This window comes from Sphaerodactylus townsendi, linkage group LG02, assembly GCF_021028975.2.
Source record: "Sphaerodactylus townsendi isolate TG3544 linkage group LG02, MPM_Stown_v2.3, whole genome shotgun sequence".
NCBI classification, from domain to species: Eukaryota; Metazoa; Chordata; class Lepidosauria; order Squamata; family Sphaerodactylidae; genus Sphaerodactylus; species Sphaerodactylus townsendi.
The window spans coordinates 29613079-29629054 of NC_059426.1; the positions used below are offsets into that span (position 1 = coordinate 29613079).

General features: G+C 44.2%; 1 protein-coding gene across 1 annotated transcript in view; it reads left to right on the forward strand.

Moving 5' to 3' along the window:
* The window catches only part of SLC25A12 (solute carrier family 25 member 12), a 77838-nt gene that overhangs the window by 41772 nt on the left and 20090 nt on the right, over positions 1–15976 (forward strand). Inside the window, exons 9-14 of the mRNA XM_048485961.1 lie at positions 395–483; positions 4493–4503; positions 6799–6883; positions 8440–8598; positions 11222–11274; positions 11509–11589. Coding sequence (XP_048341918.1) covers positions 395–483; positions 4493–4503; positions 6799–6883; positions 8440–8598; positions 11222–11274; positions 11509–11589 — 478 coding nt within the window. The remainder of the gene's footprint in view (positions 1–394; positions 484–4492; positions 4504–6798; positions 6884–8439; positions 8599–11221; positions 11275–11508; positions 11590–15976) is intronic.

Consider the following 15976-nt stretch of genomic DNA (forward strand, 5'->3'; position numbering starts at 1 on the left):
GGGGGTCCAGCCCTGGCAACCAGCATAAGGCTGTTGAAATGGGGACCGGATGAAACAGCGTTGTGCAGTGCCACAACTTGACTTTCAACTGTGTAACGGAAGTGATATAACCATGTCACCTGCAGCTCTAAGGTTTCCCACAACAGTGGTAACACATTAGAGATTGTAAATTTCCCAGAGTGTCACTCTGATGTCCCCCCCTGTTGCTCGCTAACTGAATACTTGGTGCGGAATGGCTGGTGAAAGTACAGCCATAAGTATTCTGGATCCTAGCAGGCATTTGGCAACCTTGAATCCCACCCTATATGTCTGTACTTGTTCATCAGCTTTGCGCAATCATTTGCCCTGCGTATTACATCTAACAAAGCTTTCTTTTCCGTGATCTTGCATACAGACGCTTAACGCTGGCTGACATTGAGAGAATAGCACCCTTGGCTAAGGGGTACGTTGCTTACACCTTAGCAGAGAACTTTCCAGAGGCAGGTAGGTCTTTTCAGCAAAAATTAAAAACAACTCGAGCAGTTCTAATCTAGAAAAGGTGCAATAGATGCTGAAAATCAGGTCTCCTGAAATAAGAAAAATTGCAATTTTCCGCAGAATGCACATTTATAGTTGTTTTGATCCACAGATAGGATTGCCAGCACCTGGAGATTTTGTGGGTGGAGTCTGGGAAGGTAAAGTTTGGGAAGGGAAGATCTTTGCAAGCGGTCCAGTGTCAGAGATTCTGCCTCTAAAGTTGCAGCCTTTTCTCCCAGGAACTGATGTTCCAGATCATCGGAAATCGGTCGTACTTTGGGAGACTTTGGTGTCTTCCTGGAGGGAGGTAATTCCCTATTCACTGGCCTGTACGGCTCGTGCTTTGCTATGCAAACTTCCTTTCAAAAAAATCTGCTGCCTTCAAACCTCTTAAATTTTATTTTCTCGCTGGCTTCAAATAACAAAAATTGGTGTTTTTTGGCTTCTTGAGAGTTGGTGAAAGGAAACTAAGTTTGTTTTTATAGAACCATACAGCTGGAAGAGACCACAAGGGTCATTTCAAGTCCAACCCCCCTGCAATGTAGGAACACACAATCAATAAAGCATCTCCTGACAGATGGCAATATGCAGCCTCTGCTTAAAGCTCTCCAAAGAAGGAGACTCCACCACACTTCTAAGGTAGTGCATCTCCACTGGTTACAACACCCCTTACTCGTCAGGAAGCTTTTTCCTGGATAAGCTTAGGTGGGAATCTCTTTTTCCTCTCATTACTCCTGGTTCCACTCTGGTGAGCTATAAGCAGAACACAAGCTTGCTCTCTCACCAACATGACATTCCTTCAAATATCCAAACACATGGCTATCATGTCACCTCTTAACCTTCTCACCAAACTAAACATGTACCTGTTAACTCCTAAGTCTCTCCTTGTAGGGTATGGATTCCAGACCTTTTACCATTTTGGTTGCCCCTTTCTGGATCCGTTCCAGCTTATCCTTCTTGAATTGTGGTACCCAGAACTGAACAGAATATTCCAGGTGAGGTCTAACCAATGCAGAATAAAGAGGTACAATTACATCCCTCGATCTAGACACTATACTCCTATTGATACAGCCCAGAATCATTTACATACATTCCTACCCCCTGCCATGACCAAAAGTCTTTAAGATAGAAGACTGTAAAAAAAGGTGTTTCAAGGATTTGGTAGGAACAGCTGCCTAAAGGGAAGATCAGAAGACATTTTGGTGCACATCTGGATGATGGAGAGCAGGTCTCTCGGACTGCAGCCGGAGCAGTCAAAAGGTCACTCCTGATCATCAGAAAAAGAGTTCGGTCACTCCCCGACATTAAAAATGGCTGTGCTTGTTTGCATTGCTGGTGCTATAATCAACAACAGTTTTAAAGAGTTTCCATTAGAATCCTGCGCGCCCAGATAAATTATTCATATTTCATCAAAGCCTTCAGCATGGCCAATTGGCCATGCTGAAAGGGGCTGATGGGAATTGTAGTTTCTGAACATCTGGAGAGCCGCAGGTTCCCTACCCCTGGTCTACCTGAAGCAAATCTAGGCATCTGCAGCATTTAAATCAACCTGCCAGAGATTGATGGTTGTGGAAGAAAAAACGCAGCCTTCTGTCAAATTATTTTATGCGTCTGTGTATTCAGATGTCAGTATTTTGCAAATGATGACATTATCTGGATCGTTTTGTATTGAAGCTCCTCTTCAGAATTAGCTTGTCTGGGATTTCAATATGTCCTTTCTGTTGCCTGATAACAGTCTTTCTTTGTTACTTTTTTTTTTTTTTAAACAATCAGCACATGAAAGATTTGTTAAGACTAATTATTGTTCATGGAGATTGACCAGGACGGTTTGGCTAGACTGATTATTGAATTTTGCCTCTTTTGTTCGATTGTTGGTAGGCCTTGTTTCCATGGTAGCCGGAGGGTGATAACCCCGTCCCCACCCCCATTTTGATGTTGGCTGTTGGAAAATATTGCATTAAAGTAGTCCTGTTAAAGCAAATGGAACTTCTGTGGCAAATTCGTTTTCAGGGAGTAGTACCCGCCCCCACCCCCCGCCCAACAATTGTAAATTGCTGTCTACTGAGAAGCTCTTCCTGGAAACTCTTGTTCTTTGAGGAATGATTAAACATTTAACATGACTTGGGCCTGACTCAGCTTTCCCACATAGGATGATGTCAGTCACATGGAATAGGAAAAGACATGTCCAGCAAACATTTAAATTAGAAACTCAGCAGAAGCTCAAGGAAAGAGGTCCTTCCTTTGATGCTACATTAACAAAGGGGGGGAGGGGAGGATTTGTTTTCTGCAACCTATAATGACCTAAAGATATTCTCCGCTAAAAGATGTGGAGACGGCTATTTGTTTGTGTGTGTGTGTGTGGGTCTGTACACACACCTACATATATTAGAGAGAGAGTGTGTATCTCTAACTATATCTATATTATTATTATTATTATTATTATTATTATTATTATTATTATTATTATTATTATTATTATTATTATTATTATTATTATTATTATTTATTTACGCACGCACGCACGCACGCACGCACGCACATGTTAGTTTGGAGTTGGTTTGTCATTTCATGGCTTCATGGTCACAAGCCTGGTATTCCTGAGAGCCAGTGTGGTGTAGTGGTTAAAAGCAGGTGGATTCTAATCTGAAGAACTGGATCTGATTCCCCACTCCTTCACCTGAGTGGCAGAGGCTTATCTCCCCTCCCTTGCATGCCACCCCTCCCCCTCCCTCCCTTCCCTCTGCTAGGGTGGGTGGGCCATGTCCAGATGTCGGGCTTCCTCCCCTCCCCTCCCCTCCCTTTCATGCCACCCCTTCCTCCCTCCCCCTCCCTCCACTCCCCCTCCCTCTCCCTCCACTATGGTGGGTGTTCCCACACTGTGTTCCCACACTGCTACATTCCTGCTGGGTGAACTCTCTCAGCCCCACCTACCTCAGAAGGTGTCTGTTGTGGGGAGAGGAAGGGAAAGAAGTTTGTAGGCCACCTTGAGTCTCCTTACAGGAGAGAAAGGTGGGATATAAATCCAAACTCTTCTTCTCTTCTTCTTTCTGGGAGGTCCCCCATTCAAATACTACTCAAGGTCAGGGTTGAGAGTGTGTGGCTGCCCAAAGTCACCCAGCAAGCTTTCTCGGGGCGAGTGCAGATTTCAACCTGGATTTCCCAGGTCCTAGTCTGATACTTTAACCACTAAATCTCTCTCTCTCTCTCTCTCTCTCTCTCTCTCTCTCTCTCTCTCTCTCTCACACACACACACACACACACACACACACACACACACACACACACACACACACACAAACAATACTCCCCGGTCTACTCGTAAGATCCTGCTGTTCACATCGCATTGGAAGCCCTGTAAACAGACACTTTTGCAGCATCGTTTGAAGATCTCCAATAAGGGGGCGATATTAGTTGGGAAGGGGAATCTGAGGTGGTTGCCCCCCCCCCCCCCCCACTTTGCAGGCCTGCTGTGCTGCTGAGCAGGAGGAAACGGAAGCCTCTAGGAATTCCTGTGCCAATGTGAGGAAGCAACTAATTGCTACCATGGTCTGTGCCATCAGAGGGTGCTCAGCCCCTTGGAACAGAAGAGCAGGCCGTCCGCCTGATGGAAGGCGGGGGTCTCTGCCTGATGGAAAGTGGACATACATTAATTTTTAACTTTTTATTAGCACCTTACTTTTGACCGTTTTAGCATTAAAAAAAAAGCCAGCCTTTCAATCACATTTGCTGCTGGTATTTAACACAGGAAGATTTCCTTTGTCTGGTACCCAAATGTCTGTGTTCATTGGCTTCATGGAGAGATGCCAGTGACAGTAATTTTCTATTTATAAATATTCATGCTCTGAAAGCCATAGCATTAATTATGCTAATTTACATATCCGAACTCAACACAGGCATGCTACCAGCTGTAGGAGGCACCTTCGTAAATAGGCTGAAAGTTATATTTCCATTACTGGGAAAGAGAAAACAGACATAGAGCGACAAACTGTTGGGACATACAGCAGCATGCAGTTTGGGACTGGGATTACTTGAGGATTATAAAGAACTGAACAAACATAGAAGGATTAAGGGAAGAAGGCATATGGAATGCAGTAAAAACTTTAATGGAGAAAAACTTTGACTTTCTTCCATTTCTTTATTCTGTATATTTTTTATTGAGCCACAAAACTCAACAATAGTTTTAAATACTGGGGTTACTTTTGGACACAGCTGGAATGTTCCCCAGGAAATAAATGAAAGGCCACACAGACAGAATGCCTGGAAGATTATGGTATAGGTTTGTCACATCAATCAGTAAAATAAAATAAACTGTAGAACAGTGATTCCCAACCAAGGTTCTGTGGTACCCTGAGGTACCATGAGCATGTCTCAGGGGTACCATGACAATGCTACCGCCTGCCCCCCCCCCCCACACACCAGAATCAAATGTTTAAATGTTTAAACAACATTGAAAAACGGCATTGTTTTATTTGCCTAAATTTGGTGTGGATTGGGGAGGGTAGATTTAAAGGGAGCTCTCCCTTTAAATCCCCCCAATCCATGCCGAATTTAGGCAAACAAACAACACGGCTGTCAACGCTGCTTTCCCTCCCCTTTCCTTCTTGCCACTCCCCCCACCTACAAGCCAAAAACGGGAAAAAACCTTAAAAATGCAAAAATCAAATGAACCTCAAGGGTACACTGCGATATGAAGAGCGAGGTCAAGGGTACTGCAACGTTGAAAAGGTTGGGAAACACTGCTGTAGAAGTATGTCCCAGTGCAGGAATTTGCTGTGAGTGTGGGATTGTGGATGAACACACAGAACTCTTCCACATGAAAGCACCACCCCGTTTGCTTTTTTTGAATACATGACACAGCTTAGTATGCACATTTTTGGTGCAGGTGGTTGAAGTGAATGGGGTAGGAACTTTGAGTGTGCATCAGAACATACCTGGAGCAGAAGACTGAGGTAGTGCTGTTGGTCTGGTCATGAACTTCCAAGCATCCTTTCTGAGGCCCCTTCCGCACATGCAGAATAATGCACTTTCAGTGCACTTTGAAGCTGGATTTTGCTGTGCAGAATAGCAAAATCCACTTACAAACAGTTGTGAAAGTGTATTGAAAGTGTATTATTCTGCATGTGCGGAAGGGGCCTGAGGAGCAGCAAGACACTTATGTTGTAACTTTTTTCAGACGTTACATCCATGCGTACCGTGCGGGAACCTCTTAACCAAACGTAGACCTCCATGGATCAGAGTTTCACATAGCATGTACCAAAGATATATGTGCATACAAAATTAATCTGTTACCCTCTTCACACAAAATAGGAACTGTGAATATCAGGATTACCTCAGAGAGCACATACACCTATTGGGTGAGAATGCTTTGCACCAGGTATAGGTAAATGTAACATCTGAGAAAATGCTTATGTGTAATGTAAAAGTAGGTTGAGTGGTCAGTACCTGCTAGGAAAAAAATACACTGTACATGTATTAAAAAACCAACCAACCACAAAGTCAAGGTTTTCCCTGTGTACCTTGACAAAATAATTTGTTTTTCATTCATAATGTCTTCAAAATATCGGAGATCTAAATTTTCACTTTAAACATCAAACATATTATTATTATTATTATTATTAATCAATTAATCAATCAATCAATCAATCAATTAATTAATTAACTGTTTAAACAATGACAGTAGCCATCTGTATGAAATATGATACATTATACATCAGAGATACTTTTAAAAAATACCAAGCAAGTACAAAAGCAAACAGATACCCATGGAAATACCCTAAATACATGTGTACAGCTGCTGTCATGTGGTACAAAATGGATTTTCCTGATCCCAATAGTTAATAAAATGTAATCAACAATTTCTGCATTGATGATAATATCTGTGTCCACATTGTAATATTATTCATAATCATTATAAACCAAACATTATTCAGATACTGCCTCAACACTGGAATCTTTTGCTGCTCCTACATTTGAGCCAGTCATTCTGGTTGCAGTAATTAAACGCTTGAGGAAAGCACTGTGCTGTTTTCCCATTCCATGCAGTACCTGACCCATTAGAGGTGTTATTGGGGACAAATCCAAAGAATGTCCCAGAATCGTCACGATTTCCAAATGAACCATATTCCGAGATTTCTATGCCAGTATATTGTCTGATGTATTTTTATTTTCAGTTTTACAAAAGCACAGCTGCGTTCAGTTCTTGTACAGCTTTTTTCCACATTTGTGTGTGTCTGTGTGTGTGTCTGATTCTTTCTCTTTTCTTCCCTTCGTCTTGGCTCACAGCAATCTTACAGCAATCTGGGCAGACCCATCTGGCTCCAGGCAGCTGAGTCTGCTTACAGGTTCACTCTGGGCTCAATTGCTGGAGGTGAGTGACATGTCTGTATGCCGTTTTCAAGCTTGGGCTGAGGTAACATTATCTTGCTGTGCTGGCGCAGATCAGCCTAAGATGCTGTTCATTGTTCCCCAAGGTAAGGATGTGAGGGGGTCTGAAGAGAGCTCTGTATTGTTAAGGGTTTCCCCCCCTCTTCCTTCAACCCTTGATCAGAAGTCCTGACAGAATACAGCCCTGGCGCTGCTGGCTCCAGACGGGCTTCAGAGCAAAACTTGCAGAATGATATAGACAGTCTTCTCGGATACAGTAGTTGACTCCCTTTTAATTATATTCGACAGGACTGATACCAAGAACAAAACAGAAGTGAAAGAAGGGATGGGGGGAAAACATGAGATCTCTGCCTTCTAAAATCACAGTTATTAGTGATCGTTCAATTACTAACTTGCTCCTTAAACAGGAGGTAGTAACACATCCGCTCATGCTACAATCTCTCTTCCTTTTCTACTGGAGCTTAATGTGAGCCGTTGACTTTGGAGGTGAATCGTTCTTATTCTGGCTGTTTGGGCTGAAGGTGAATAGGGAATTCAGTTTTGTTCTGACCCAGCTCACATCCAGTTAAAGGGACTTTGGTGAAAGCCAGAAGGCCAGAATCCATCTGTTTCCTGATCTTTTGAGACATTAAGAATGATGTGATCCAGGCACCCTTCTATCTTCAGCAAGAAAAAAAGTAATCAAGTGGTGTTTCCAGAAAACAGAGCACCTGCTTTGGCATGCAGAAAGCCTTCCATTCAGTCTCCAGCACCTCCACTTAAATGGATTGGGCAGTAGGTTGTATGAAAGGGAACCTGGCGATCCACTGCCACTAAGGCCCCTTCCACACATCCAGAATAATCCACTTTCAGGCCACTTTCACAACTGTTTGCAAGTGGATTTGGCTGTTCTGCACAGCTGCAAAGTGGATTGAAAGTGCATTATTCTGCATGTGTGGAAGGGGCCTTAGTATTGACCAGCCCCGCCCCCCACCTTTTTAGACAATCGATCCCTTCATGGAATCCTTGATCCCTCATTGACCCCCAGGCATGTGAAATAGATAAATAAATAACATCAATAATAAATTGTAACTTAAATGTATTGTGTCATTGTACGTATTTTTAGTCCTTATACAAATGTCAGCCTTTGACTTCAAGAAGTTCATAGTTGACCCCGGTGTTGATGGACCCCCTTTTGACCTTTAGGCATTTACTGGCCCCTTGGATAGTCCCAGAGACCCCCAGGGATCAATATCAACTACTGGTATAGACAATACTGGCCTTGATAGACCAGGGTCTGATTAGGTAGAAGGAAGTTTTACTTGTCCGCACTTTTGGGATTTGAGGTAAGAATGTCCTGGGCTTGTCTTGTATCTTTTTGTATTTCTTTTGCCCAAGGTAATAAGGTTCACTTCCCCCTCCTGGTCTCCATTGGACCTCTTGTGTATGCAGCACTTGGTGCTGCGTCTGCAGGAAGAGTCAGCATTATCCACAGTGACATATTTTCATGTGCGTCCCTAACAAACTGGAGTTTAAGATTTGATGCCATTTCTTTTACAGCTGTTGGGGCTACTGCTGTGTACCCCATTGATCTGGTGAAGACCCGTATGCAGAACCAACGCACCTCTGGGTCAGTCGTCGGAGAGCTGATGTACAAAAACAGCTTCGATTGTTTTAAGAAAGTGTTGCGCTATGAAGGCTTTTTTGGACTTTACAGAGGTAAGTGAACTTAAGTCACATGTCAATTAAATTCAATATTACCGTATATATTCGAGTATAAGCCGACTTTTTCATCACATTTTTAATGCTAAAAAGGCCCCCCCCCCCCGGCTTATACTCGAGTATATACGGTAATTCCAAGATGGCAGCCGGAGCTGGGTCTGCTGTGGGAATCTGGTAAGCATGTTGCTGCTTTTTTTCTCACTCACCAGAGAGCTGTAAAAACAAGCTGTAAGGAGAGCCTGCATAGCATTACAACTAGGGTGTGTGTGTGTGTGTGTGTGTGTGTGTGTGTGTGTGTGAGAGAGAGAGAGAGAGAGAGAGAGAGAGAGAGAGAGAGAGAGAGAGAAAAGAAACTGAGGCATTTCTCTCCTAAGGGTTTGGGAAGCCTTTTCTTCTAAAGGCCGACTATCTGCCATGCCTTTAAAGAATTAATAGGGACTGCTGAGGAAAGCAGAATACAGGAAAAGATCTGTTCCAATCTTGTTCTTGTGGTCAATCATGAATGGCCTAACTTAGCCTGAGCTCATGAGAACTTGGAAGTTAAGCAGGGTTGCACCAAGGATGTCCAGGGTTGCTGTGTGGAAGAAGGCAATGATGAACCAACTCTGCTCATCTCGTGCCTGGAACGCTCTGTGGATGGGGTCACCATGAACTGGTTGTGACTCAACTGCACTTCCTTTTCCTTCTCTTCCTTTTCTTCTTCCTCTTCCTCTTCCACTTCCTCCTCTTCTTCCTCTTCCTCTTTTTCCTGGTTTCCTTTGTTGCTTTGGCATATTGAAATGCCAATTTTAAGATTGCATGAAGTTCAGGCTTACTGTCTGCGTGCACGCATGCGCAGAGTATTTAACTGCGTTAATGGCTGTGGGAAGTGGGCCTCCAGGTGTGTTTGTCTATTAGTTCTTTTAACTTGCAGGCACTACTGTGCATAAATGTTCTCCTCGCAGTAGATCAGGGGCTCGGGCTGGGTGAGCAGCATCTCTCTTTGTTGTTGTCAGCCACCCTTTGTGTTTTAATCACTACCTTTCCCCAGCATAATAAGTCTGTTAAGCCTCCGACAAAAAAAAAAGAGAGACTATGCTGAAAGAAACTAATCAATGGCGTGCATTAGCTGCTGATTTGTGCGTGCGTGCGTGTGTAGATGCATGCCTGGTTTGGGTTTGATAAGAGGGTGGAACGGAGTATGGAAAGCCAATCCTGCCTTTCTTTTAAGAATGACTGAAAATGGTATGCTGTCTTTTCACAGAGTGGCAATGGCTCTGTCGCGTAAGACCTGGTCTCCTTCTGGCAGTCGGCTAATAGACCGGTTGACAGATTAACTTCATCGCCATTAAAATCACAGGGCGGGCGGGGGCGGGGGGAGGGGTGGAGGAGAAAATATTCATGGGAATGAATCAGCACTTTATAACAGTTCTGTAAGCTTTTGTGGAAGTTGGAGGGCTTGGGGAAGAAAGAGGCAACCCCTGAACATAATGTGCCGTGGTGGAAAGAGTGGGATCAAAAGTGGCCGTGTCTTGTGTTAGAAAAAGCAAGCAAGTTAAGGCTGCCCTCTGCTGATCTGTTTGCTGAAATCAGTCTGCTGCTAGGAAGGTGTCTCTAAATTACTGTATGGCTAGAAGAGAGCTTGCAGGTTATTAATTCCAGACTGCTGCTAGAGGCAGGAGTCTTATCTAGAGCAGAGGTCTAAAACTGGGTATTAAGCTGGAATAGGTGGTCCTCTGGTCAGTCCTCCTTCCAGGAAAGTTGATGCCTTTTGCCTAATATAGACCAACTGGTTGCAATTCATCTGCCTGCGCTGTTGATTCGTATGACTTCAAAGATAAAAAACAGGAACAGCTTCCGGCTTTCAGTGATGCAGGAGAAGAAGGATCAGTTTCTTCTGTTTCTTGGCTCCTCCAGAACACCTGACATGGAAAACCTCTGCTCTCCTTCATCGTGAAATCTGCAAGCTGGTGGTGGAAATGCACACCTTGTTAGAGAGAGTATGAGGTTCCAGGCTGTTGCTCTTATTGTTCCTGTTGCATCGCTGAAAGCCACAAGCGATTCTGTTAAATGGAGGCAAGGACAAGGAAATGGGGAAACAGGATTCTACAAGAGGAGCAGCAGAGGCATAGTGGTTAAGAGCAGGTGTAATCTAATCTGGAGGAACCGGGTTTGGTTCCCCGCTCTGCTGCCTGAGCTGTGGAGGCTTATCTGGGGTATTCAGATTAGCCTGTGCACTCCAACACACACCAGCTGGGTGACCTTGGGCTAGTCACAGTACTTCTGAGCTCTCTCAGCCCCACCACTTACCTCAGACCCACCTACCTCACAGGGTGTTTGTTGTGAGGGGGGAAGGGAAAGGAGTAAGCCCCTTTGAGTCTCCTATAGGAGAGAAAGGGGGGATATAAATCCAAACACTTCTTTTTCTTCCTGTGTCCTCTTCCTGTCACATGATTCTGATGTCACTGGATTTCCTGTCACAACGGTCAGTGGATTCCATGTTTATTGGATCCTGGGTCTAGAAAGTTGAAGATTAGTGTATTTTAAGACCAAACTATAGCTTGTATTTATTTTCTTTTAGGTAAATATCTTCTGGTTTTTTTTTAATGGTGGTAAATCTACTTTGTTTTTTTAAACACAGGGTTACTTCCACAACTTATTGGCGTTGCTCCCGAAAAAGCTATTAAGCTTACAGTAAGTTTACCATTTTAAAACAATAATTGAAATAACTTGTCACCTTTCATTCCTTTCTATTGAAAATTTTACATTAGCGAAATGCGTGTTTCTCAAGTAATCTGTATACTTTAAAAACTGCCAAGCTCTGTTTTTTTGTTTTTTGCCTTCAGATGTTTTAAACATGTTGCCAGAAGTGCGTGTGAGGAGAAAATGGAAAGTACCTGGAGGGTATTAATTATGTTTTTATATTAGGTTAACGACTTTGTCAGAGACAAATTCACACAGAAAGATGGTTCCATTCCCCTGTTTTCAGAGGTCCTGGCCGGTGGCTGCGTAAGTACTGCCCTTGTGGAAAGCAAAGAGCACTTCAGTGCATATCGGTGTTGGAGCGACAGGCCAAGTATAGCAATTTACAGCTGTGTCGTGGGAAGGTCTGCCTCAATTTGAAGACGAGGTTGCCAGTCATCCCTTTCTGTTTACACACTGGAGGGGTGGAAGGGTTGAAGTTGGCTGCTGCTCAGATGTGTCTACAGCAAAGCAGATCATACCTTTGTGTTACCAATGTCTGTTGTTAGAAACACCAGCCGTTCTGATTATAAATACTGGCTGACCAATACCTGGGGGGAGAAATAAACCTTTCCTGCTTACTTTCCAAGACCCCGGACCACTTAGCGCTTTAAAGCGCTTTAGAATCAGAACTTCGAACCTGACTCAGTGCTCCACTGGTAGCCAATGCAGTCAGCTGTGTCAGCTACCTAACAAAAGAGCAGAATGGCCTCAGTGGGTGGTGGTGCCCTCCCCTTTCTCCAAGATTAGTTTGTTGTCCTCCAAGAGCCCTGGCTTTCCTCATGCTCTCGTCTGAGCTGCTATGCCCCATGCTGAGGAGAGAACTAGAAGGCTGAGTGGGAAGTCCTCCTCCTCCCTCTGGATGCGTAAGGGTTGGTTGAGGTTCACCAGTGGTGTGGAACGGCAACCCTACATCCTCAGAGGTACTCTGGCAATCGAAAAGGTTACACTTATATATTTAATGACTTTATGTTATATTATTTTTTTGTCTGTGTGATTGAATGGAGTTCAGGGCACAGAATATTCAGCAGGATCTTTTGGTTCATGACCGTTGTGAATGTGCCCTGACTTGAAGGCCCAGCTAGCTGGATCTCACCAAATATTTCAAGCTAAGTCCTGGTTGGTACTTGAATGGGAGACCCTCAGGATGTCCAAGGTTGCTGCACTTAGGCCCCTTCTGCGCATACAGAATGATGCACTTCCAATCCACTTTCAGTGCACTTTGCAGCTGAGTGGAATAGCCAAATCCACTTGCAAACAATTGTGGAAGTGGATTGAAAGTGCGTTATTCTGCATGTGCAGAAGGGGCCAGCGGCAGGCAATGGCAAACCGCCTGTTTATCTCTTGCCTAGATTACCTTGCAGGGTTCCCATAAGTTGGCTGTAACATGACAATGCTTTCCACCATCACCAGTTTTGAATGTGGCTCTCTGCAAGCTGCAGAGTGAATGCCACGGCTCTAGGGCCCCTTTCGCACGTGCAGAATAATCCACTTTCAATCCACTTCCACAATAACTTGCAAGTGGATTTTGCTATTCTGCACAGTAAAATCCAGCTGCCAAGTGCATTGAAAGTGGTTTGAAAGTGCATTATTCTGCATGTGCGGAAGGGGCTAGGGGAAAGAAAACAGCAGAGGGTAAAAGCAGCTAATGTGGCTTTTTCCACTGCAAAACCAGCAACAGAGGAAGGGATTTAAGTCCCCACTTCCCAATAATATTCTCCTCCTTGACCAAATAGTACTGGAGTCAGAGGTGGGATCCAGCAGGTTCTCACAGGTTCCCGAGAGTAGGTTACTAATTATTTGTGTGTGCCGAGAGGGGGTTACTAATTGGTGATTTTGCCACTTGATTTTTGCCTTAGTTACGCCCTCCTCTCAGCAGTAGCGCTCAGAACTTGAAGCAGTCTAGCAGGAGGTGCACTGGCGTGCGTGGCAGCCTTCATTCGTCAAGTGCAGCATTCAAGTCGTTCCCACCAAGGACTGGTGCAGCAGCTGCGTCCTTACCGCAGCTTCGCCCAGGAATGCCCTGCCCCCAGAATGCCCGGCCACGCCCCTGTCGTGCCCTGCCCAGCCCCATTGGCGCTACACCACAGTTTGAATCCCACCATCATGGGAACCTGTTACTAAAATTTTTGGATCCCACCACTGACTGGAGTCTATATTTGCTGAAGGAAGATGTTATTTAAAATAGACATGAGGGGGAGGGGGGACATGTATTTGAGCCTCCAGTAAATAGCATCGTAATACTCCTGCATCCAGATCCTGGGAGAGTTTCTTTATCTGTAAGACTTTGATCAAAGAGGCTGTTGGATATGTTTTCTCACATCATGGCAACCAAGTGACGGGCCAGATTATGCCTGGCAGCATCTCCCTCCAGAGCCCCTCACTGGGGGGCAGGGCCCAGGAGCCTCCATTGCTTTCCATTGAGAAGGGCTGGACTCCAATTTCTTTAGCCTTATCACAAAACCTTGGGCCGGAAGGCTGTTGACCTCTTCAGTTTCTGCGAATGGAGAGGCAGCTCCGGAGCAATCTACTTTCAGCTTTGTCTGATTAAGAGTGGCAGGGTGGCAGAAGCTAGAGTTCACTCCTGTCAGAGGAAGGGTTTACATCTGGGAAGACAGTAAGTTGGGTATTGAACAAGTAAGCAAGTTCTGTTCCCAACTCAAAGAAAACCTAATCTTGTTCTTCAAGGTCTATTAGAAACAGCTTCAGATATATCTGAGAAACCCTTCAGTGCTGGGAATGAATGCAGCTTAAAGGTTTGACACTTCGGGTCACTTTTTTCCCTGCCTTCTAAAGACTTCTGGGATCTGTTGTGGCTTTATGGGGAATTCAGTGCAGCCTGGAACAGTATAATTCTTTATGAAAATATATGCACATTTCAATTAGACTGGGTACCCTTTAAAATTGCTTGAGGATGTTTTCAGGTATGCATTCATTAGGATATTTCCCCCCCTGCTGTGACATTTGTTCAGGCAGGAATGTTTGTAATTTCTGTTTGGTAATGAAATCTAAATAATCAATGTTTCAATATAGTTTTGTACCAAAATATATTTCATGAGCTGCAAAGCCAGTGTTAAATACTACCTCCTTTTTTTTTCCAAGTTGCTGGAGACCCAAATGTTGCAATTGCTACACTGAGCATTTTTGGGTTACAGTCTAAGCCAGCGGTGGCGAACCTATGGCACGGGTGCCAGAGGTGGCACTCAGAGCCCTTTCTGTGGGCACACATGCACAGAGTTCGTCATGTGGGGGGGGGGCAGAAAATCACCCCCCCACACACACACACATCTAGGCTGGCCTGGGCACGATCCTTTACCTGGGAGTAAGCTCAGTTGCTGGCAATGGGGCTTGCTTCTGAGTAAACCCTTCTAGGGTCATGATTCACCCATTTGAAGCAGTGCACGGTTGCTTCACAAAGCTTACTCCTGAGTAATGTGTGCCTCTGAGCCAACCGTTTTTTCTAAACTAAAACCTCAGCATTCAGGTTAAATGGCCGTGTTGGTACTTTGCGATAAATAAGTGGGTTTTGGGTTGCAGTTTGGGCACTCGGTCTTGAAAAGGTTCGCCATCACTGGTCTAAGCCTTTCCTCATGGGGACTCCTGCTCTCCCCCCACCTTCCTTGAGCATACAGGACTGAGGCCCCTTCTGCACATGCAAAATAACACACTTTCAGTCCACTTTCACAATTTTTTGCAAGTGGATTTTGCTTTTCCACGCAGTAAAATCCTGCTGCAAAGTAGATTGAAAGTGCATTATTCTGCAGGTGTGGAAGGGGCTTCATGGAATGTAGAGGCCACAAAAAGCCTTCCTCAATAACTGGGCCAGACAATTGCCTGTATAGTGAGTAAAGGGAATTCTGGCCAGGAAGGATCCCACGCTACCTGTTCTATGCTATCTGCTTTGTTCACAGTTGCAATAGGGAAAGGGAGATTAGGAAAGTTTCTGGCTAATATCTGTTTTATTAAGTAGAAACACCTAGCCATGAATTCGACTCTTGTTATTTACATCTAAATGTTCCAAGTGGCCAGCATTGTGGCTTTGATTAAAATCCTTCATAGCTTTAAATATGGTTTCATTTTATAGCTTTTTGACGCAGGCACCTGAAAGTTGAATGACTTTAATATATAATTGTGTGAGAAAAATTCCCAAAGCTAATGTGTGTAGTGACTTAAAAAAAAAAAACTAGGGCCAACCTAGTTTTTTGAATTAGGGCCAAAATATGATCAAATGGCAAACAGGTTTTTGAGTCTCCAGAACTCTTCACCAGGCAGAGCTGTTCAACACAACCCCCACCCACTCAAATTTCAGGTCATTATGGAGTAAGCTCCTTTGCTCTGCAGTTGTTTGAGCTTTCCAATGGGATGCAGGATATGTGGAGTTGTTTTTTGTGATGTTGGGAGCAGAACAGGGTTTAAGATGCATCAGAAGGTATTTGGGTGCAGAGGCAAAAAAGCCTGGCTTGTGTTTTCTCGCTCTGGGAAGCGTCTTCAACACATCTTGGGTACTTCCCAGTCTGCAGACTGGGAGCTCCTTAATCACATCCCTGAAATAGCTTTCTCTCTCCTTTCCCTACTATCCTTATGTTCGTGTTTTGAACATCCAGCCTGATAAATTCTGAGAAACTAGAATGCTGAATGGGCTTTGTGTGTGTGT